Source organism: Hyla sarda, chromosome 1 (genome assembly GCF_029499605.1).
Source record: "Hyla sarda isolate aHylSar1 chromosome 1, aHylSar1.hap1, whole genome shotgun sequence".
Taxonomy (NCBI): Eukaryota; Metazoa; Chordata; class Amphibia; order Anura; family Hylidae; genus Hyla; species Hyla sarda.
The window spans coordinates 575,325,399-575,349,330 of NC_079189.1; the positions used below are offsets into that span (position 1 = coordinate 575,325,399).

At 43.2% G+C, this 23,932-nt stretch overlaps 1 protein-coding gene across 1 annotated transcript in view; it reads left to right on the top strand.

Annotated features, from left to right (window-relative positions):
• LMAN1 (lectin, mannose binding 1) overlaps positions 1-23,932 on the top strand; it is a 50,500-nt gene that overhangs the window by 7,526 nt on the left and 19,042 nt on the right. Inside the window, exons 2-6 of the mRNA XM_056544284.1 lie at positions 1,504-1,658; positions 3,642-3,749; positions 18,718-18,779; positions 22,161-22,260; positions 22,353-22,476. Coding sequence (XP_056400259.1) covers positions 1,504-1,658; positions 3,642-3,749; positions 18,718-18,779; positions 22,161-22,260; positions 22,353-22,476 — 549 coding nt within the window. The remainder of the gene's footprint in view (positions 1-1,503; positions 1,659-3,641; positions 3,750-18,717; positions 18,780-22,160; positions 22,261-22,352; positions 22,477-23,932) is intronic.

Consider the following 23,932-nt stretch of genomic DNA (forward strand, 5'->3'; position numbering starts at 1 on the left):
CCTAGGAGACTCTTTCCTAGGAATGTATCCACCTTTTCCAACCCACCGGAGCACCTGAAGGCTGAACTAATTTACGCAGGATAAGGTATCAACTGCCGAGCCGAGAAGTTCGTGACAAATCGAATTTACTGTAAGTTCGCTCATCTCTAGTTGGAAACAAAAATGTAACATCTATCCACAGGGTTGAGCCCCCCCCCCCCCTCCTATAGATTGCTAGAATAGGTACCCAAGTCCCCCATAATGGGTGAGGAGACATTTGTATAAAGGGGTACTCCACTGGAAAACATTTTTTATTTTATTTTTTTTATCAGCTGGTGCCAGAAAGTTAAACACATTTATAAATGATCATCTATGTACTACAGGATACTTCCCGTGCAATCACTTTTAAAGTCCCTTATATGTAGGGTGTAGCTGCAGTGTTAACGGAGGCCAATAGACCGGTTATGTGGTGGTGCTATCCACGGGTAATGCACAAGTCGCAATACAATATTGTAGCAAAAGAGAGAAGGATGCACTCACCACTTGGCTGCCGGTAAAAAAAAAAGTGCTTTATTCGGACATAACTTCAGAGCGTGGAGGACGGGGGGTGCCGGACGCCAAACACGGGCAGGTGACCTGCCCGTGTTTGGCGTCCTTCACCCCCGTCCTCCACGCTCTGAAGTTATGTCCGAATAAAGCACTTTTTTTTTTTTTTACCGGCAGCCAAGGGGTGAGTGCATCGTGAGTGCATCCTTCTCTTTTTTGCTACAATATTTATAAATGACTTCTATTTAAAAATCTTAATCCTTCCAGTACCTCTCAGCTGCAGTATGTTCCAGAGGAAGTTCTTTTCTTTTTGAATTTCCTTTCTGTCTTACCACAGTGCTCTCTGCTGACACCTCTGTCCAGTTTTAGGAACTGACCGGAACAGGAGAGGTTTGCTATGGGGATTTGCTCCTACTCTGGACAGTTCCTAAAATGGACAGAGGTGTCAGCGGGGAGCACTGTGGTCATGACAGAAAGGAAATTCAAAAAGAAAAGAACTTCCTCTGGAACATACAGCAGCTGATAAGTACTGGAAGGATTAAGATTTTTAAATAGAAGTAATTTACAAATCTGTTTAACTTTCTGATGATAATCATACTTACCTGTCCCTGATCCGTGGTCCCGATTTTCCGCTATCTTCCTCCCGTAGCCAGTTTGGGGCATGAGCAGAGCTTTGTGATGTCAGCGCTGCGAGCAAACGGCAGTGCTGACGTCACGAAGCTCCGCTCATGCCCCAAACCGGCTCCGGACGGGACCACGGAACAGCATCACATAAGTATGGTTATCCTCAGTGTCATCCATGCACCTGTACCAACAGTGCGGTGACACTGATGACAGATTTGACAATAGGAAAAAAAAATTGGTTAAAAAAGTAGATAATTGTTTAGTGTAAATGGTGTTTGTGAGATGTCTGTGGGCTGTATATTATGTCTCATTCCATACAATCGCATAAGTAACCACGTATGACTTTATTTTTAGATGCTATCCCCAGCGCGGACCAGATTCGGATAACTCCTTCACTGAAGAGCCAGAAAGGCTCTGTCTGGACAAAAACTGCCCCAAGTTTTGACAATTGGGAAATAGAAGTGACTTTCCGGGTAACAGGACGAGGAAGAATCGGCGCTGACGGCCTGGTATGTAACATGGCTTTATTAAAGGGGTACTCCGGTGGGAAAACTTCTATTTTTTTATTTTCTTTTATAAATGAACTGATGCCAGAAAGTAAAACAGATTTTTTTTAAATTTTTTCTATAAAAAAAAATCTTATTCCTTCCAGTACTTATTAGCGGCTGTATACTACAGAGGAAATTCTTTTCCTTTTGGATTTCTTCTTTTGTCTTGTCCATGGTGCTCTCTGCTGACACCTCTGTCCGTGTCAAGAACTGTCCAAAGCAGAATAGGTTTGCTATGGGGATTTTCTCCTGCTCTGGACAGTTCCTGATACGGGCATCAGGTGTCAGCAGAGAGCACTGTGGACAAGACAAAAAAAGAAATTCAAGAAAAAAAGAATTTCCTCCTTAGTATACAGCTGCTAAAATGTACTGGAAGGGTAAAGATTTTTTTTTAGTAGAAGTCATTTACAAATCTGTTTAACTTTCTGGCACCAGTTTATTTTAAAAAAATGTTTTCCACCTGAGTACCCCTTTAACTCTACAGAGGTCTAAGAAGCTGAGATATGAGGAGCTGTCCTCGCACCATTGTCAGATCCTACATAGCTGCTATAGTCATAGTAAAATGAGAAATGGTGACCACTTTCTTGGGACCTCACCATTAGCTCCTAATAGCTCAGTAAGTGGGACATGGACATGGGGTTGGTCTCCTGTACTTATTGATCATCATCTACTATGGCTATAAATACATAAAGGGGTACTCCGGTGAAAAATTTTTTTTTTTTTTTTTAATCAACTGGTGCCAGAAAGTTGAACAGATTTGTAAATCACTTCTATTAAAAAATCTTAATCCTTCCTGTACTTATTAGCTGCTGAATACTATAGTGGAAATTCTTTTCCGTTTAAAACACAGAGCTGTCTGCTGACATCATGAGCACAGTGCTCTCTGCTGACATCTCTGTCCATTTTAGGAACTGTCCAAAGTAAAAGGGAATCCCCATAGCAAACATATGCTGCTCTGGACAGTTCCTAAAATGGACAGAGATGTCAGCAGAGAGCACTGTGTTTCAAAAAGTAAATAATTTCCGCTGTAGTATTCAGCAGCTAATAAGTACTGGAAGGATTAAGATTTTTTTAATAGAAGTAATTTACAAATCTGTTTAACTTTCTGCCACCAGTTGATATAAAAAAAAAAAAGTTTTTCACCGGAGTACCCCTTTAATATTGTAGTTCTGCCCTATAGTTTAGCCTTTGCTGATTATTGTGCATCCCTATAAGGCTGGGTTCACACTACATTTATGCAATACAGTTCCCGTATCAGGTTTTTGATTAAAAAAAAAGGATGTATCGAAACGTGTGTACAATTTATCTGTATACGGTTTGAAAATGATGTCCGGTTGCATCCGTTTTTTAAGAAAAAAACGTATACGTTTTTAACTTTTCACTCCATTATGAATAAAGTTTCACTTGTTTGATTGAAGTTTCAAGAAAAAAACCTGTGCGAAGTCAAAAACCGTATGGGGAAAAACTGATGGAACTGTATGCACATAAGGTTCTGTACAGTGTCCATTGACTCCCATGTTAAAAAAAGAAAACAAAAAACGTATACGGCTTAATACGGTTTTTTCACCTGAACCAAAAACCGTGGTAAGCCACGTTTTTCTGTCCAGAAAAAAAATGTGAAAAACTGTATGGTTTGAAAAAACTGAGACAACCGTATACATTATGGTGCATACGGTTTTGAATGGGAAGTCTATGGGCACGTTTTTTGTACGGTTGCCTACGTGTTTTATTTTATTTTTTATGACACTGTATAGCAAAATCGTGGTGTGAACCCACCCTAACACAGTGTTTCTCAACCAGGGTGCCCCCAGCTGTTGCAAAACTACAACTCCCAGCATGCCCGGACAGCCGAAGGCTGTCCGGGCATGCTGGGAGTTGTAGTTTTGCAACAGCTGGAGGCACCCTGGTTGGGAGACACTGCTATAACATTTGCTTCTCTTTCAGGCCGTATGGTACACTACATCCCAAGGGCTGGACGGCAATGTGTACGGAGCCGCAGACTTGTGGAACGGTGTTGGGATCTTCTTTGACTCCTTTGACAATGATGCAAAGGTTGGTTACTTTCTGCACTTTGATTTACTTTATCACAACTTGTTCCAAAGAACACACTGGGCAAATGTATTTATCTCACTGCCGAGAATTGCATCAGACCTGTCGACTGCCCTCGTCCTGTTTACAGTGGGATTTGTGAATGTTTACTATGACGTGAGATTAGGTGAAGGTTTGCAAGAGATGACCATGCTATGACATCTGACCCCTGCAGTGCCTACTGTTTGCTCTGACTTTACCTTATCACCAGTACAAGCTCTGTGCAGACAAAGGGTTCAGCTCTGAAGCCTACAGAATTGTAAATGCAGCTCTGTAGTGTTAAACAGGCTGTTATTTAGGGTCAGTACAGGATAAGTAATGTATGTACACATTGACCTCACCAGCAGAATAGTGAGTACAGCTCTGGAGTATAATACAGGATATAACTCAGGATCAGTACAGGATAAGTAATGTAATGTATGTACACAGTGACCTCACCAGCAGAATAGTGAGTGCAGCTCTGGAGTATAATACAGGATATAACTCAGGATCAGTACAGGATAAGTAATGTAATGTATATACACAGTGACCTCACCAGCAGAATATTGAGTGCAGCTCTGGAGAATAATACAGGATATAAATCGAGATTTTCCTAGCTTCCGTGACGGAAAATATTAGTTATATGAAGACAGGAGGCGAGTATCTTGCATTAATCTTTCTTTATTAATGCCCATAGCAGAAAATTAAACTTTCAGGTTAATGTATTGAAAGAAAAACGTTTTGCAAAACGACATCTCCCAGCAGCCCCTTTGAGGACTAGTAGCCAATCATATGCCGATGACCTCTATAAAGGGAACTGCGTTTGGCGACGTCCCAAGTGGCCTGGTATTTGGGACGTGGGGGTCGTTTAAACTTAATGCCCCTCAAGAGTCGACAAACCAGGGGATGTTTGCCGACGGGTAAAGTGTCTACCGGATTATGATAGGCCTAGATGGCCGACCGGTAGACGTTGATGGAACTAAATGACTTTCCTGGTCCCGGGGGCCCAGGCCAGGGCGAGAAGATCTCTAGCTGATTTTGAAAGTTCGTTATCTGATTCCGAGACCCCGAAACCAACCACGCCAGGAGAGGCAGGTTGCCCTCCAACACCAGAGGATGGAGACCCTTGGTTGGATTGGTGAGGAGATGTTGGAGGGGAGGAAGCAACCGTGGATAATCGATCGCCATCCCCAGTAGGAGAGGGAACCACGGTTGAGTCGGCCACCAGGGGGTGATCAACACTATCGTTGCACGCTGAGTCATCACATGGAGGAGAAGCTTGGAGATCATAGGAAATGGCGGGAACGCATAATGCGTCCCCGCCGGCCAGTGTTGGCGAAACGCGTCGACTGCGCAAGCTGCCGGGTCCGGTCTCCAGCTGTAAAAGCGGGGCAGTTGGTGGTTGAGACGTGAAGCGAATAGTTCCAAGAAAAATGGACCCCAGAGTCGCTGTAACGCCAGGAATACTGATCGATCCAGCTTCCAGTCGCTGGCATCGATCATGTAACGGGAATTCCAGTCTGCCACTGAGTTGGAAACCCCCGGAATGTATTCCGCCACTGGAACTATGTCTCGGAGAAGACAAAAGTGCCAAAAATCCTTTGCGATATCCGCCAGGATTTTGGATCTCGCACCTCCCAAGCGGTTGACGTATTGAACCGCTGTCACATTGTCCATGCGCAACAACACGCAGCATTTGAATGCATGTGGTAAGAAACTTTTTATGGCGAAGAATGCCGCCAGCAATTCCAGCGCGTTGATGTGTAATAGAGATTCCTCTGCGGACCACGTCCCTCCTGTAGAGGACTCTCCGCACCGAGCGCCCCAGCCCTGTCGGCTCGCATCCGACTCTATGATGAAGTCCAGGCTGGAGTTGAATATGGTCTTGCCATTCCAGTCGACGGCATGACGCAGCCACCACTGTAGTTCCTCCTTGGCTTCCGGACAGAGGGGTACCTCGTCCGCATATCTGAGGCCTTGTCGGAGGTGTAGTGTTTTTAGTCTCTGAAGGGCCCGATAGTGAAGGGGGGCCGGAAATATGGCCTGGATGGAGGCCGATAGGAGGCCCACCAGACGCGCAAGGACGTGTAGTGAAACGCGACCCTTGCGGAGTACCGCCCTGATTTCCTTGCGAATAATGGCTAGTTTGGACTTGGGGAGACTGAGAACCGCTTGTTGGGTATCCACCAAAAACCCCAGGAATTCCATTTCCTGAGCTGGGACGAGCACAGATTTTTCGTGGTTAATCAGGAAACCCAATTCCTGTAATAAAGAAACCGTCCAATGCATATGGGAAATGGCTTGGGTTCTGGACCGAGCCATAATGAGCAGATCGTCCAGATATATGATCATCCTTACGCCTCTGCTGCGCAGGGATGCTACCACGGGCTTCAGGAGTTTGGTGAAGCACCATGGGGCGGACGATAGGCCGAAGGGGAGGCAAGTGAATTGCCACATTTGCCCTCTCCAAAGGAAACGGAGAAACTGTTGGGATGATGGATGAATGGGCACGGTGAGGTAGGCGTCTTTCAAGTCTACCTTTATCAGCCAATCCCCCGGCCACAAGAGGTCTCGTAGGAAGTGGATCCCTTCCATCTTGAAGTGTCGATACACTACGTTTTGGTTCAAATTGCGAAGGTTTATGACCGGACGGAATCCGCCACCCTTCTTCTTGACCAAGAAGAGGTTGCTGATAAACCCCGTGGAGGTTGGATTGACCTCTATCACTGCTCCTTTGGACAGGAGATCTTGTAATTCTTTGTCTATAAGAACAACATTTAGGTCGGAGAACTGTATGGGGGGTGGTATTATGCCCAACACCGGAAGGGAGTGGAGCTCTATTTGGTACCCCGCCACCGTGTTGAGGATCCATGAGTCTGCCGTAATCGCAGACCAGGCGTGGATAAAAGACTGTAGTCTGCCCCCCACTGGGATATGTGAATGTATAAGTAGAGGAGTACTCACCAGTGAATGGTCGAGAGCGGGGATAGCCTCGGGCACCACGTCCTCTCCATGGTCTACCCCTGGGAGGGAAGAACGGCGCGGGTTGCGCCACAGGAATCTGGTAGGATGGAGGAGCCTGTGCATATTGAGCTGGAGCTCTGGGTGGTGGCCTGTAATAATTAGATCGGCCGGCAGAGCGGCCCCTATGTCTGCCGGCCTTGACAAAAACCTTATTTGCGGGAGTGGACTTTTTCAAGGACGTTTGGGCCTTGTCCAGTGAAGTAAACAAACCCACAAATTTGTTGATATCTTTAATAAGATTATCGCCAAAAAGCATGCCCTCAGCAGAGGGGCCTGGTTCTGACTCAGCGAGATGGGACAGTTGAGGGTCCAATCGCATAAGAATGGATCTCCGTCTTTCGACCGAGCAAGTCGTATTTGCGGCTCCTAACATACAAATGGCCCTGAGCCCAACCTCTAAGTTGGGTGAGATCCACAGGCTGGCTGGATGCAGCGGCCTGCTCAGAAAGATTTAGGATCTTCGTCAAAGGTCCTAGAAGATCCAGGATACGGTCCTGTATTGATCTAAAGGACCGTTCAATGCCCTTTTTTGGAAATTTACCATTTTTGGTAAGGTATTTAACGAGGATGGGATCTACCGTTGGGGTATCGGTCACTTTCCTCGGAATCGAGGGTCTAGGGCATTCTGCCTTAAGTTTACTCCTATTTGATCTCCCCAGGGACCTACGGGTCCAGTGTTCTATAAAACTAGAGACCTGTGGGAGAGGTGCCCAATCTCCGGAGCGAGGGTGGGAAATCGCATCCGGGTCAAAAAATGGCTCTCCGAGAGAGTCAAGAATTATTTCGCCCTGGATTTCAGGGGTAGCGTTGTTGGGAAACTCAGTAGTCCCACTTTCCTCATCATATGCGTCAGACTCTGCAGAGGATTCAGATTCTCCGGACGTATCCTCCTCAGAGGTGTCCACATAAGAATCTGGCTTTGCCCGCCTGGCGGATCTATGCCTCTTAGTTATTATCTCCTCGAGGCCCGAGGGTCGGAGAGAGTCTGAAGGTAAAGGGGGTTGGCTAACCGTGATAGAGGTTGCCCAGAGCATGGAATTATCTTCCCCTGCCGGGGAGTCGTGAGCGGGCACTGTGTGCTTACGCTTGTGCGAGGCTTTGCCTTTCTTAATAATCGGGTCATTTGCGATTGGCAGTGACATTGGTGGCAGGGGTTGATGAGACCCTGACGGTAAAGCGGCAGATGCAAGGGCTGCCTGAACTGACTTGCTAATCAGTTCCTGAATTTGTGCAGCATTCATGAACTGCGCTGCTTCAGATTGGGAGCTCATCCCAGGAAGGGAGCTGGTATTGGCCTCCTCAGACATATCAGAGAAATATAGGTAAGTATATATATATATATATATATATATATATATATATATCTCTAAGTGGTATATCTATAGGATTCTGAGAGGGAGGTCAAGGGTAGACCTGCCAGGGAAGGGGGTAGCACAGGAGGACAGGAAAAAACCTGTTAATAACTGCACAGATGCTCCGTAACGCTCAGGCTCTGACTCTCCTCACCGACAGCGCTGAACTGAGGGCTGTGGTGAGAGGTACAGCAGAGCTAGAGAGCCCGGGGACGAAATCTCGCGAGATTACGCCACTCCGGGTCTCTGGTCGTTGGTTGCCGCCCCTAGAACGGACCGCCCCTCCGAGCGCGTCAGACGCGCGGGAAGGCAGAGAGCGGCGGGAACAGTGAACTGAGGGAGAAGGAGAAAATGGCGCCGCAATATGGCGCCGGGAGAAAGGTATGAATGAATAAAGGGGAACAAAGAACGGAGCGCAGGGTCGTCAGTGGGGCGACCTGCGCCGGAAATATAGAAGGTGAAAACTGGGGACACTGTGCAACAAGTGCCGTGTCCGTGAGGGAAATAGAATTTAATAGGATTAATAGGATTTAATCCTATTAAACGCAACGCAGTCACCAGCAGGGATAAGGACAGGGTATACCGTTAGAGTACCCCCGAATGTTAGTAAGGAAAAAACTTATATTTATGAATACAGTGTGAAGAGAAATACTTATCTGTCGCTATGAGCAGAAAGAAAGAGGAGGAGTTATGGCACAGCAGTTCCCTTTATAGAGGTCATCGGCATATGATTGGCTACTAGTCCTCAAAGGGGCTGCTGGGAGATGTAGTTTTGCAAAACGTTTTTCTTTCAATACATTAACCTGAAAGTTTAATTTTCTGCTATGGGCATTAATAAAGAAAGATTAATGCAAGATACGAGCCTCCTGTCTGATATATAACTCAGGATCAGTACAGGATAAGTAATGTAATGTATGTACACAGTGACCTCACCAGTAGAATAGTGAGTGCAGCTCTGGAGTATAATACAGGATATAACTCAGGATCAGTACAGGATAAGTAATGTATGTACACAGTGACCCTACCAGCAGAATAGTGAGTACAGCTCTGGAGTATAATAAAGGATATAACTCAGGATCAGTACAGGATAAGTAATGTAATGTATGTACACAGTGACCTCACCAGCAGAATAGTGGGTGCAGGCAGCTCTGGAGTATATAGTTACATAGTTACATAGTTAGTATGGTTGAAAAAAGACATACGTCCATCAAGTCCAACCAGGGCAGAGTATAATACAGCATATAACTCAGGATCAGTACAGGATAAGTAATGTAATGTATGTACACAGTGACCCCACCAGCAGAATAGTGAGTACAGCTCTGGAGTATAATACAGGATATAACCCAGGATAGGTACAGGCGAAGAGTGATGTCGGCAGGGGACGTCACTCGTCATGCTTTACCACAGCTTTGCAAGAGCCCCCCCCCCCCCTCCCCGGCTGACCTTAGCCTGCCGGAGTGCGGCCATGTAAGGGAATATAAAAAACATAAAGAGCGGGGGCGGGGGGAGATGATGAGCAGGGGGAATCAAAGGGAAAAGGAGGTACACAGGGGATCAGAGGGGGAGGTAAATGTGGCACAGGGGCTTATAAAAGGGGAGGACGGGGAAAAGTTAGGGGAGCAGGGGGAAAAGTTGGGGGACAATGATGAGGCATTGAGTTCAGAGCTTTCAAGTCATTTATTTTCCTCAAATATCCTTATGAAAATGAGGGTGCGTGTTACACGCCGATAAATACAGTAGTTCAAATAGTTCTAGCAGAGATGTTATAGTGTGTCACTTAAGTGAAAGGCCAAGGTGACTTTTAGGGATAGGTTAGGTAATAGTTAGCAACCCCCTTTCTACCCAGCACTTGCAGGGGAGGCAGCACCAGCACTTGGAAGTGCATCTGGCGGCATAGTGACGCGATGGGCCAAATCTCCGCTCACGTTTTCCCTAGAGGAACCTTCAATTAATTGATATTACCTGCTTGTCCTTCTCTTAGTTATAGACCCAGCCTGTAGGTCAGTGTTTCCCAATCATTGTTACTCCAGCTGTTAAAGTGCTGGGATTTGTAGTTTTGCAACAGCTGGAGCTAAACTGGTTGGGAAACTCTGCTCTAGGTCAATATCCCCAAACCTCTGCCTCTCCAGCGACCACTTTCCTTCCGAACCAGTGGTGGACGGCGCATGATGGAAGCTGTAATGTGCAATTTAGTCCATTGGAACTGGAGCCATTTGAATGGCTAAAAATATATTAGGCATATTCGGTTATCCAAGGTATTTTTTACGGTATCGTATACACCTAAATGGAGTTAATCAATCTTTGTACACTTTTGTTTTTACTCTACATCGGATATAGGAAATAGGTGTCCTGCAGGAGTTTATATACTTGGTCCTGCATTTCTGAAGTCACAGAGTAGATAGTCCCTAGATATACGGTCTGTTAGGGTCCGGCACATGCTGAATGAAAGGGGTCGGGTTACTATAGAAAAACATGGAGTGCATCTCGAATACACTTGGATTTGGTCCATTGCACTCCCATACAAGAAATGTAATAGATCTTCTCTTGTCTGTGCAGGAATACGCTGTGAAAAGAAAGATCCAACTATGGAGGAGATTCCCAGGACCCATGTTTCAATGTATAGGGCAATGTTTCTTGACCAGGGTGCCTCCAGCTGTTGCAAAACTACAACTCCCAGCAGGCCCGGACAGCCGAAGGCTGTCCGGGCCTGCTGGAAGTTGTAGTTTTGCAACAGCTGGAGGCACCCTGGTTGGGAAACACTCGTAAAGAGCATTAAAGGGGTTATCCAGGAAAACACTTTTTTTTATATTTCAACTGGCTCCAGAAAGTTAAACAGATTGTAATTGTAAATTACTTCTATTAAAAAATCTTAATCCTTTCAGTATTTATGAGCTTCTGAAGTTAAGGTTGTTCTTTTCTGTCTGTGTTCTCTGATGACATGTGTCTCGGGAAACGCCCAGTTTAGAAGAGGTTTGCTATGGGGATTTGCTTCTAAACTGGGCATTTCCCGAGACAGGTGTCATCAGAGAGGACTTAGACAGAAAAGAACAACTCAACTTCAGCAGCTCATAAGTACTGAAAGGATTAAGATTTTTTTTAATAGAACTAATCTACAAATCTGTTTACCTTTCTGGAGCCAGTTGAAATATATTTAAAAAAAGTTTTTTTCCTGGATAACCCCTTTAATTCTTGTGATTAGCATCATAGAGCAATGCCCTTTTATATAGAGTGACTATATATCTATAGAAATACCATCACTGTATGATCATTCGTTCCACCACTGATCCTGAGGATCTACAGTGCTGTTTTAGGTCTTGTTCACACGGCGGAATCCGACAGAAAAAAAATCAGTTTGGAAATTCTGTTGCAGCAGCGTTGGGATGTTGCTGCATCGTGCAAACGGCGGAAACCTCTGCCGTGGAAATTCCCATCTCTGCAGAAAGTATTGACGTGTCAATTATTTCTGCTGAATCTGTATGGAAATGCATTGGCCTCTATGCAGACTGCGCATTTCCGAGCGGTCCTAGTGCTGGCACGTCCTGCTGGCACCTGCGGAATGTCGGTGGACTTTCCTCTCTGAGAACATAGCCTTAGTGTTGCGGCACCTTCAAAGTTTTCCCAGCTGTAAAGAAAATGCACCTGACCCTATTCCCTCCCCCTGATGTCTGAGCCTAATGGTGGGGGACATAGTACTATATACAGTGTATTTTTATATGATGATCTTGTATCTGGGCCCTGAAGCTTCAGGTTCCACCTCTGTTCCACTTAATCAGTGTTGGGGTGCATTCACACTGAGGAATAGGAGAGGAATCCTCACGTAAAAATTCCACAGCAGAATTGAAGTTTTTTTTTTTTTGTGCGAATTTTGCGCGAAAATCGCACAGAATTAACGCGGAATTCCGTGCAGATTTTCTGCGCGGAATATAGGAGGAAAAGTTTTTTTGTTTTGCTGGATTACAACCAGCAATTGGAATTTTCCCTTTTTTTTTTGTGTGTGGAATTTCCACGAGAATTCTGTGCGGTAACCATTTCAAGTGGAACATTTTTTACCATGGACTTCTGCTCGCGTATTCCACAAGAAGAACGAACATGTTCTTAGTTCTAGCGGAGCGGAATTCCCCGAGCGGAATTTACACAGTGTGAATAGTGCAGAGTCAAATACATTGAAGTCAATGGCAAAGCAGATGTTTAATTATTTCTAAGTGGAGAATTCAAGCGTAATTACTCGAGTAAATGCCTCTCTAATTTTTCAGTGTGAACGCACCCTTAAAGGGGTTATCCACCATAAGGTGATTTTTAGAACTGGGTATTTCCTGTTGGATTTTGTTCTCTAAACTACACATCCCACAGTTCCATGCTTGAAAGTTTGAGGTCACTTTCCTTCCTCCCACATATCAGCCACCCCACCCATTGAAACACAGTATTTTCTAACCATGGGGCCTCCAGTGGTTGCTAAATTGAAGCAGGACGGACTCCCTCTGATCACCTGACTAGTGATGTCAGGTCTCGACGCACTGCAACCTGGGAAGTCCAGAGACATGAGTCATTTTGTGTACTGTTAAAAATGTAATATTGGGGCGATAATCACGGATGAATTGCGAGAAAACCGTCACACACAGGTACAGACACTATGACAGGCATTTATCAAGCGATTTAGTTACCTTTTTTTTTTAACTAAAAATGTCGCACAAATGTCGCACCTGCGACTACGCGATTTTTCGTGCAACATTTTGACCGGAAAGCGAGAAAAGCAAGTTTTCCAAAACTTAACTATGTAGTAATAATTTTAAAATGGACTACGGGTAGTCAGGTATTTATTAACTGCGACAGTCGCAACTGCGCACAAAAAAGTCGCAACAAGGTTAAAAATTGACAAAATTTACTCCAGCTCAAACATGGAGCAGAAAAAGCTACTACCAAAGTAAAAAAGGAAAAAAGTGCTTACGTGAAAGAAAATTATCAACAGGCTGAAACCAGTTGATAAATAAGTCTACATAAGCAAAAAGAAAAGTAAGGAAAAAAGTACTAAAGAAAGGAAGACATAAGCAAACATTGATAAATGTCCCTCTATATTAGGAACTACACTAACTTTACAGCCCCTGTAGCATAGTCAAATTACAAAAGAATCCTGGAATACCCCTTTTAAGAACCTGTAAAGTCGAAGGGTTCACTTGGGCCTTTGGAGGTACGGGACCCCCCTTGAGCTGACAACTGAATACTTATTGCTGGTTTGCTACTTCGTGTCCCCTGGTGGTCTTCTTTCTACGTATGGTTGTCCTGTATTGTCAGTCCGTCTTGTGTCCAATTCTTGTGTATAATTTTTGTGTTTGTTCTTAGATGGGGTCTACTTATACAAATGTGCCTCCGGGCACCTGAGAGAGCACTGGTTGGGTTAGTTTTAGGTTCCTTTTGGGGTTGTTTGGGATAGGGGAATTCTGATGTATCATTGCATGTTCGGCCACGCAGTTCATGACACCGTGTATGCATATGGTTTGGATAAATGCATCTGCCTTGTAAAGGAAGTGTACTACTTTGTCACTGTATTGTATTATGACATGTCCTGCGAGGCACTGTATTGTCACTTACATCTGTGTTGGCTTTTGGAAAATAATAAAGATTATTTAAAAAAAAAAAAAAAAAAAAAAGAACCTGTAAAGTCTCTGAAATCACGGGATACAGTCTGCAGGAACCGGGAGCTTTCTCACCGTCATTTGGAAAGGCAGATAATTTCAGGTTATGTTATTTATAGGTTAGAGCCCGGCACACAATGTCTATATGAAGGGTTCGGGTGGTGGATCAAACCAGTATTTAGAGCAATATCCTGAGGGTTTGGCACAGTGACACGAACACATCACAGCCTGCAATTGTTTGCTTATAATTCTCCGTCTCCTCATTGCCTCGTCGTGTTCTAAACTTTCAGGTCCATCTGTTCATTACAGTAAAACATTATGATTATATTGAGGTTGTAAAGGCAAAATATCAAAGTTTAGAAATCTGTGGTGTTCCAAAACATGGTGGTTTTGTTGTGATACGTGAAACAGAGTACCAGGCACTGCATCGAATTCTATGTATCCCCCTGGTAAAAGTTACGGAGCAAAACTATTCCGGAAGCCTGCGAGACTAGAACGGTTTCTGTGAACTTACTACTTCCTTAATCTAGATCAGGAGGGACTTAAACCCCTTAAAGGGGTACTCCGCTGCTCAGAGTTCGGAATAAACTGTTCCCAACGCTGGAGCCGGGAGCTTGTGACGTCATAGCCCCGCCCCCTCTTGGCCACGCCCTGTCCCCCTCAATGCAAGTCTATGGGAGGGGCAGGGCAGCTGTCACGCCCCCTCCCATAAACTTGCATTGAGGGGGCGGGGCTATGGCATCACGAGCTCCTGTATCCCGCGTTTGGAACAGTTTTTTCCAAACGCTAAGCAGCAGAGTACCCCTTTTAAGGACATTCAAAAATGTTTGGCGCAACCAAAAAAAAAGATATTATTTCTTGTGGGAAGTTGAAAAGAAAACTGCAGTTTTGCAACTCTTAGGGGTGGGGGAGAAGGGGATTTGTTTTTACGAAATCCACTTTATGGGGCAACTTTATGGTAATTTTTTCTTTGGGTCAATATACTTGATTTGATACCCTTGGTTACATGCTTTATATTATTGTACTGCTTTAACCTCTTAAAGGGTACCTCTCATCAAAAAAACTTTTGATATATTATAGATTAATGTATGCAGAATAACTTAACAATTGCATGTTATCAAAAAATATGCTTCTTTCTATTTAATTTTCCACTTTGAAGAAATGACCACTAGGGGTCTCCCTACCAGTCATGGCAGCAAGCATTTCAGACTCATGCTGGAGTCCTAAACACTACGAGCTGCCAGTCTGCTTTGTTCACAAAGAAGAACACTCAGAGCTGCCAGCCTGCGTTGTTCACAGCCTGTTTGGCTGTGAACAAAGCAGGCTGGCATCTCTGAGTGTTTAGGACTCCACCATGAGTCAGAAATGCTTGCTGACAGGACTGATCGGGAAAAATACAATAGAAAGAAGCATATTTTTCATTAACATGCTATTGGAAAGTTATTCAACATTCATTAATCTAAAATATATCAAAAGTTTATTTGATGAGAGGTACCCTTTGAGTACGTCCTTGGTCCCGCTCCCGTGATATAACGCGGGGTCCCACGGTGACCCCGCATCATATCACGGCGGGCCCGACGTCATAGTGAAGTCGGGACCCGCCGCTAATAGCTAGCGGCACTGATCGCGGTGCCGCACGCTATTAACCCTTTAGCCGCACGCTAAAAGCTGAGCCACGTGGCTAAAAGTGAAAGTATAAAGTGCCGGTTAGCTCAGTGGGCTGTTCGGGATAGCCGCGGCAAAATCGCGGCATCCCGAACAGCTTACAGGACAGCCAGAGGGTCCCTACCTGCCTCCTCGCTGTCCGATCGCCGAATGACTGCTCAGTGCCTGAGATCCAGGCATGAGCAGTCAAGCGGCAGAATCATCGATCACTGGTTTCCTATGAGAAACCAGTGATCAGTGTGTGCAGTGTTATAGGTCCCTATGGGATAACAATGATCAGTGTGTGCAGTGTTATAGGTCCCTATGGGATAACAATGATCAGTGTGTGCAGTGTTATAGGTCCCTATGGGAGCTATAACACTGCAAAAAAAAAAGTGAGAAAAAAAAGTGAATAAAGATCATTTAACCCCTCCCCTAATAAAAGTTTGAATTTCCCATAAAAAAAAAAACTGTGTAAATAAAAATTAACATATATGGTATCGCCGTGTGCGGAAATGTCCGAACTATAAAAATATATTGTTAATTAAACCGCACGGTCAATGGCGTACGCGCAAAAAAATTCCAAAGTCCAAAATAGTGCATTTTTGGTCACTTTTTATATCATGAAAAAAGGAATAAAAAGCGATCAATAAGTCCTATCAATGCAAAAAATGGTACCGTTAAAAACTTCAGATCACGGCGCAAAAAATTGGCTCTCATACCGCCCCATACGCGGAAAAATAAAAGTTATAGGGGTCAGAAGATGACAATTTTAAACGTATTAATTTTCCTGCATGAAGTTATGATTTTTTCCAGAAGTCCGACAAAATCAAACCTATATAAGGGTGGGTTCACACTATGTTTTCTCCCATACGGGAGCGCATACGGCAGGGGGGAGCTAAAACCTCGCGCTCCCGTATGCCTTCGTATGCGCTCCCGTATGTCATTCATTTCAATGAGCCGGCCGGAGTGAAACGTTCGGTCCGGTCGGCTCATTTTTGTGCCGTATGCGCTTTTACAACCGGACCTAAAACTGTGGTCAACCACGGTTTGAGGTCCGGTCGTAAAAGCGCATACGGTGCAAAAATGAGCTGAAATTCATTGAAATGAATGACATACGGGAGCGCATACGAAGGCATACGGGAGCGCGAGGTTTTAGCTCCCCCCTGCCGTATGCGCTCCCGTATGGGAGAAAACGTAGTGTGAACCCAGCCTAAGTAGGGTATCATTTTAATCGTATGACCCTACAGAATAAACATAAGGTGTCATTTTTACCGAAATATGCACTGCGTAGAAACGGAAACCCCAAAATTTACAAAACGGCGTTTTTTTTTTTTTTCAGTTTTGTCTCACAATGATTTTTTTTTTCCCGTTTCACCGTAGATTTTTGGGCAAAATGACTGACGTCATTACAAAGTAGAATTGGTGGCGCAAAAAATAAGCATTCATATGGATTTTTAGGTAAAATTGAGAGTTATGATTTTTTTTAAAGGCAAGGAGCAAAAAACGAAAGTGCAAAAACGGAAAAACCCCGGTCCTTAAGGGGTTAAAAAATATATTTTTTTTAACAAATTAAAGCGTACCTTTCAGATCCCACCAAAAAATGTTACTCAGTACCTTATCCCGACCATGTACATGTAACTATATCCCCTGTATTATTAAAATCCCTCTTTTCATGAGCTCATAGTGTTAGAAATCCTCTTAATGGAAGGGGCGTGTCCCTCCCGTGTGGTAGTGGGAGGTGATTGGTGTCTGGTAGAGGGGGCGTGTCCCTCCTTGTGGTGGTGGGAGGTGATTGCTATGTGGCACCCCTGTGGCGGTGGGTATCGGGGTAATAATTGGAGGTTAGCGTTAGCTGTCTTTGGCGCTAATGCTAAGCCCCGGCTTAGTAATGGATTCTGTCTAGAAGACTGCTTCCACTACTAAGCCTGTAAAGAAAAAAAACACGTTAATCTTTTATTCCAAAAAACATGCCCTTACAGTAAGGACATTCTGGGAGTTGTAGTAGTGTTGCTTGGGCGGGAGATGTACAGGCGGGTAACAAGCTTGTCACCCTTCTGTACATCTCCTACCTGCTCCATCCACCGTGCCTGTGAAGATGAAAGTAAAAAAAAAAATGCTGTCATTAGGCACGTTTGTAAGCCAGGTCTGACCTTGCTTACACTTGTGACTTTTTGAACAGGGTTTGCGACTTTTATTTGCTTACGTGCGACTTTCGCAATTATAAACCTGGACCACTGCTAAGTAAAAACTGAAAATTGCTTAGGTAGAGCGGATTGGTATTTTTTGCTTACCCACAAAAGTCGCACAAAAAATTGCTTAGGCGCACTTGCGACTTTTTGTGCAACTTTTGTAAGCAAAAAAAGCTGCTTAAATCCCTTGATTAATCTCCCTCCTTGTGTTGTCTTATCCTGTACTGATCCTAAAGTACATCCTGTATTATACTTCAGTTCTGTACTCACTATTCTGCTGGTGAGGTCACTGTGTACATACATTACATTACTTATCCTGTACTGATCCTGAGTTATATCCTGTATTATACTCCAGAGCTGTATTCACTATTCTGCTGGTGAGGTCACTGTGTACATACATTACATTACTTATCCTGTACTGATCCTGAGTTATATCCTGTATTATACTCCAGAGCTGTACTCACTATTCTGCTGGTGGAGTCACTGTGTACATACATTACATTACTTATCCTGTACTGATCCTGAGTTATATCCTGTATTATACTCCAGAGCTGTATTCACTATTCTGCTGGTGAGGTCACTTTGTACATACATTATATTACTTATCCTGTACAGATCCTGAATTATATCCTGTATTATACTCCAGAGCTGTACTCACTATTCTGCTGGTGAGGTCACTGTGTACATACATTACATTACTTATCCTGTACAGATCCTGAGTTATATCCTGTATTATACTCCAGAGCTGTACTCACTATTCTGCTGGTGAGGTCACTGTGTACATACATTACATTACTTATCCTGTACAGATCCTGAGTTATATCCTGTATTATACTCCAGAGCTGTACTCACTATTCTGCTGGTGAGGTCACTGTGTACATACATTACATTACTTATCCTGTACTGATCCTGGGTTATATCCTGTATTATACTCCAGAGCTTCACTCACTATTCTGCTGGTGAGGTCACTGTGTACATACATTACATTACTTATCCTGTACTGATCCTGAGTTATATCCTGTAGTATACTCCAGAGCTTCACTCACTATTCTTCTTGTTGTCACTAGAAATGTCAGATTATATTGTCACATTTTCTTTTCTTTTATTTTAGAAAAATAATCCAGTGATTTTGGTTGTGGGCAATAATGGAAAGCTTGTATACGACCATCAAAAGTGAGTAATTTTTTTTGTTATCTCCAGTTCTTGGTCTTCCTTAATAAGAAATTGATAAAAAAAACAAAAAAAAAAACAAACATAATGAAGAACGATGACTTATAAAGTAAAAATGTTCTGAGCCTCTAATAGACTGACAAAGGATCATGTGATACATCATGTGACTACAATCAGTAAATGCTTTCTTCTTGGCCCCAACTTTTTTTGTTTGATGCAATTGCACCCACTAGTTTAATTCTTTAAGGATTTCGCACTGATGTTCTTCCTTTAAGAGATCTGACGTAGCGACTGTATTGCAGCCTACACAGCGACTGTATTGCAGCCTACACAGCTGCCAACTGTTACAGTGTGTCTGTGTAGGTAATGTCAGTCCAGGACAGGAGATTGATTTGTTCCGTTACTTACTTTATGGCTCTTTTCCGGTCTGTTTTTTTTTTTTTTTGCACAGTTTGCATCATGTATTTAAAGGGGTACTCTTCTGCTTAGCGTTTGGAACAAACTGTTCCGAACGCTGGAGCCGACGCCGGGAGCTCGTGATGTCATAGCCCTGCCCTCTCATGACGTCACACCCCTTCCCCCTCAATGCAAGTCTATGGGAAGGGGCGTGACAGCCCTCATGCCCCCTCCCATAAATTTGCATTGAGGGGGCGGGGCGTGACATCTTGAGGGGGTATAGCTATGACGTCATGAGCTCCCAACTCCAGCATTCGGAACAGTTTGTTCCAAACGCTGATCAGCGGAGTACTCCTTTAAGTACCTAAAACCTGAGATCTCCTATTATAGGTTACTGTGATCAGTCAAAATTCGACACAGCTGCCATGGATTCATAGATTCATAGAACTAATGTAAACAAATCCCAATACACAAACCATTAGCTGTCACCAGGCCTAAGTCTGACCGTTTATATTCACTGATCTCAAGCAGAGGTCCTATGGCCCAGAACTGAAACACAAAAGGATGGCATGGGATAATTTTGTATGGTTCCTCTGCTGCAACAAATATTGCAACAACTTTTAACCCATTCCACCAAAATATGCAAATTTCTCCAAATGCTGTCGACAGCCATTTTTGTAAGCCAGGTCCAGGCCGGTAGACTTTATTATAATAATAATTATGATGATTTATTATTATTTATTAGTTTGTTTTTCTTTGTTTATATAGTTCCCTTGGGTCTAGGGCACTTTACGTTTAATAAAGGGGTTATCCAGGGAAAAACTTTTTTTTATATCAACTGGATACAGAAAGTTAAACAGATTTGTAAATTACTTCTATTAAAAAATCTTAATCCTTCCAGTACTTATTAGCTGCTGAAGTTGAGTTGTTCTTTTCTGTCTGACAACGGTGCTCTCTGCTGACATCTCCGCTTGTCTCGGGAACTGCACAGAGTAGGAGAGGTTTGCTATGGGGATTTGCTTCTACTCAGGACAGTTCCTGAGACAGGTGTCATCAGAGAGCACTTAGACGGAAAAGAACAACTCAACTTCAGCAGCTCATAAGTACTGAAAGGATTAAGATTTTTTAATAGAAGTAATTTACAAATCTGTTTAACTTTCTAGATCCAGTTGATATTTAAAAAAAATTAAAAAAATAAGTTTTTTCCTGGAATACACCTTTAAGCTGCAGACTGATATAGAGGGCCCTTCGACTTATTGAGGGTTTTGCAACAAATTGTGCAACTTTTCACCAAATAACGCACATGATAAATTCTTGACCCCTGCAGTAAAGCAGTTTAATTTTTGAAATACCTACACAAGTGTATACTATAGTCCAGGGATGTACAATTCCTATCGGCCGATGCCCGGGACATGCAGTTCCAGGCGCCAGGCAGGTGAATTTTTTACGGTCCTTAGTCCTGCTTCGGGCAAACAGGGCTGGACCTGACAAGCACGGGGGTGCTCGGCATTCTGTATAGAGCGGCTCCCGACTCCCGGGGGCTGCCGCTAGTAGCCAACATCTAAAGGGACATGTGAATGCTCCCTGGTGGGCTAGTGGGGTGGATGGCCCCCTGCAGCATGATCGCGAGGGGGCGATCCACTATAGCCGGAGGGCTTACCTCTGTTCCCTGGTGTCTGTGGCTCTGTCATTGATAGAGCCTCGCTGGATTAGGCTCTATCAATGGATCGCAGAGCACACAGATCAATGGAGTTCAATAGAACTCTATTGACCTGTATGAGGAATCTAATGATTCCTCCCAAAAGTCTAATAAAGTGTTTAAAAAATAAAATTAAAAAAGTTAATAAAAGTTTAAGACACACATTAACCCCTTCTATGTTAAAAGCTCAAATCACCCCCTTTTCCTATATAAAAACATGGAAACATAATAATAATAAACATATTTAATATCGCTGCGTGCGTAATTGTACGAACTCTTAAAATATAACATTATCTATCCCATACGGTAAATGATGTAAATGTAAGAAAAAATGCCAAACCACAGAATTGCAATTTTTTTAATATCCCTGAAAAGAAAAGTAAAAAACCAATAAAAAGTCAGAGCAATACTAAAATGGTACTGATAGAAAAAATTAATTATGGTGCAAAAAATGAGCCCTCATACAGCCTGGTTAGTGAAAAAAAAAAAAAGCTACAGGGGTCAAAAAAGGCAATTAAAATTATTTTTTTACATTAGTAAAACATGACGGAAACTATACAAATCTGGTATTGCTGTAATCAGGCCGGTCTAAAGTATCTAAATTATCTTTTACTATTTCAATTTCAGTTTACTGAATATATATATATATATATATATATATATATATATATATATATATATATAATAAAATAGTAAATTTGAGTAGCCGTATTAGTCCAGTGATGCAAATCATAAAATGTTGCAGTATCCTGTAATACCTTTTTTATTGGACTAACAGCATTTTGTATAGACAAGCTTTCGGGATTCCTCCCTTTATCAAGTCCAAAGCAAATCTCTTTTGCTTTGGACTTTATAAAGGGAGGAATCCCGAAAGCTTGTCTATACAAAATGCTGTTAGTCCAATAAAAAAGGTATTACAAGATACTGCAACATTTTAGGATATATATATATTTTTTTTTTTTTCCGGAAAATATGTTTTTGAAAAATTAAAAGGCATCATTATAGTAGGTAGTTATGGCTATTATAGGGCGAGGAGGAAAAAAACGAGAGTGTAATAGCGAAAATTGGCCCAGACAAGTGGATCATTATGAGGGATAAGTAAATTTTGCTCCATTTTAGTCCCATGGACAAGTAGTTTTAAACTAAATTTCCACACCCCACTAGTCACCAAAAAAATCCCAAAAAGTAAGTTGCAACAAATACAATGATTTTATTTTACCCTAAAATGTAGTAGAATGTTGCAGATTCAGCTCTGCTACACGAGTTCATATGTCTTCTTCTGTTGGCAGTGACGGCACCACACAAGCGCTGGCCTCTTGTCAGAGAGACTTCCGTAACAAGCCGTACCCAGTGCGAGCCAGGATCACCTACTACAAGAAGACGCTGACAGTGAGTCCTCTGTGCTACAGTATCAGTGTCTTGTAGCATTTGCACGTTTTTATTTTTTTCTTGAACGCTCTGGCTCTGTATTGTTCTCCTAGGTAATGATTAACAATGGCTTCACCCCCGACAAGGAGGACTATGAATTCTGTGCCAAAGTGGATAATATGATATTGCCCCAACAAGGTTTCTTTGGGATATCTGCAGCCACCGGAGGCCTGGCAGGTTAGAGACTCCTCAGTCACAGCTCACGTTTCCTGCTGATCTGTTTTTCTATAGTAGTAGTGTGTGTGCGGCTGCACGCTGGCAGATATCATGGCGCAGAGGAGCTGTTAAAGGGATACTCCGTGTTTGTTTTTGTTTTTTTATCAACTGGTGTTGATCTATTTCTATTTAAAAATCCTAATCCTTCCAGTATTTATTAGCAGCTGAATACTACAGAGAAAATTATTTTCTTTTTGGAACACAGAGCTCTCTGCTGACATCACGAGCACAGTGCTCTCTGCTGATATCTCTGTCCAATTTAAGAATTGTCCAGAATAGGAGAAAATCCCCATAGCAAACATATGCCGCTCTCGACAGTTCCTAAAATGGACAGAGATGTCAGCAGAGAGCACTGTGGTCATGATGTTCCAAAAAGAAAAAAATTTCCTCTGTAGTATTCAGCAGCTAATAAGTACTTTTAAGGATTAAGATTTTTTAATAGAAGTAATTTACAAATCTGTTTGGCACCAGTTGATTAAAAAAATTTTTTTTTCCACTGGAGTACCCCTTTAATTGCACCTTTTGAGGTATTGTAAGTCTTTATTAGAGTAATTTAGACTCAAGGAGGCAGATGCACATAAGCCTCATGGCTAAAGGGGCCCACATCTATTTTAGATCATAGGTTGTATGTAAGAGACTCTGCTAAATGAGTCTTTAAGTGCAGTGTTTCCCAACGGGGGTCCCTCCAGCTGTTGCAAAACTACAACTCCCAACATGCAGGGAGTTGTAGTTATGCAACAGCTGGAGCCATCCTTGTTGGGGAAACTCTGCATTAGTATACAGTTAATAATGGGTTGCAATAAATTGACGCACAACAATGCCCATTGTGTTTGAGAATCAGAGAGATTAATGGTGCTAACCTTACTCTTGTACGTCCTGGTTTGGCGGTACTTCGCACTCCAGGACGTGCATTCACGTCCTTTGTGTGACCGCCAGTAATGGCTGACATCCACGATCGCTCGGATGTCCGCAATTAACTCCTCAGATGCCGTTATCAATACAGATCACGGCATCTGCGGCACTTTAAATGGATGATCGAATTGCCCGCAGCGCTGCCGCGGAGATCCGATCATCCAGCATGGCGGCCGGAGGTCCCCTCACCTGGCTCCGGCCGTCTCCCGGCATCTCCTGCTCTGGTCTGAGATCATGCAGACCAGAGCAGAAGATCACCGACAATACTGATCAGTGCTATGTCCTATGCATAGCACCGAACAGTATTAGCAATCAAAGGATTGCTATAGATAGTCCCCTATGGGGACATAAAAAGTGTAAAATAAAAGTTGAAAAATGTAAAAATAAAAAGTGAAAAATCCTCTCCCCCAACAAAAATGAAAATTGTCAGTTTTTCCCATTTTACCCCAAAAAGCGTAATTTTTTTTTTTTATAAACATATTTGGTATCACCACGTGCGTAAATG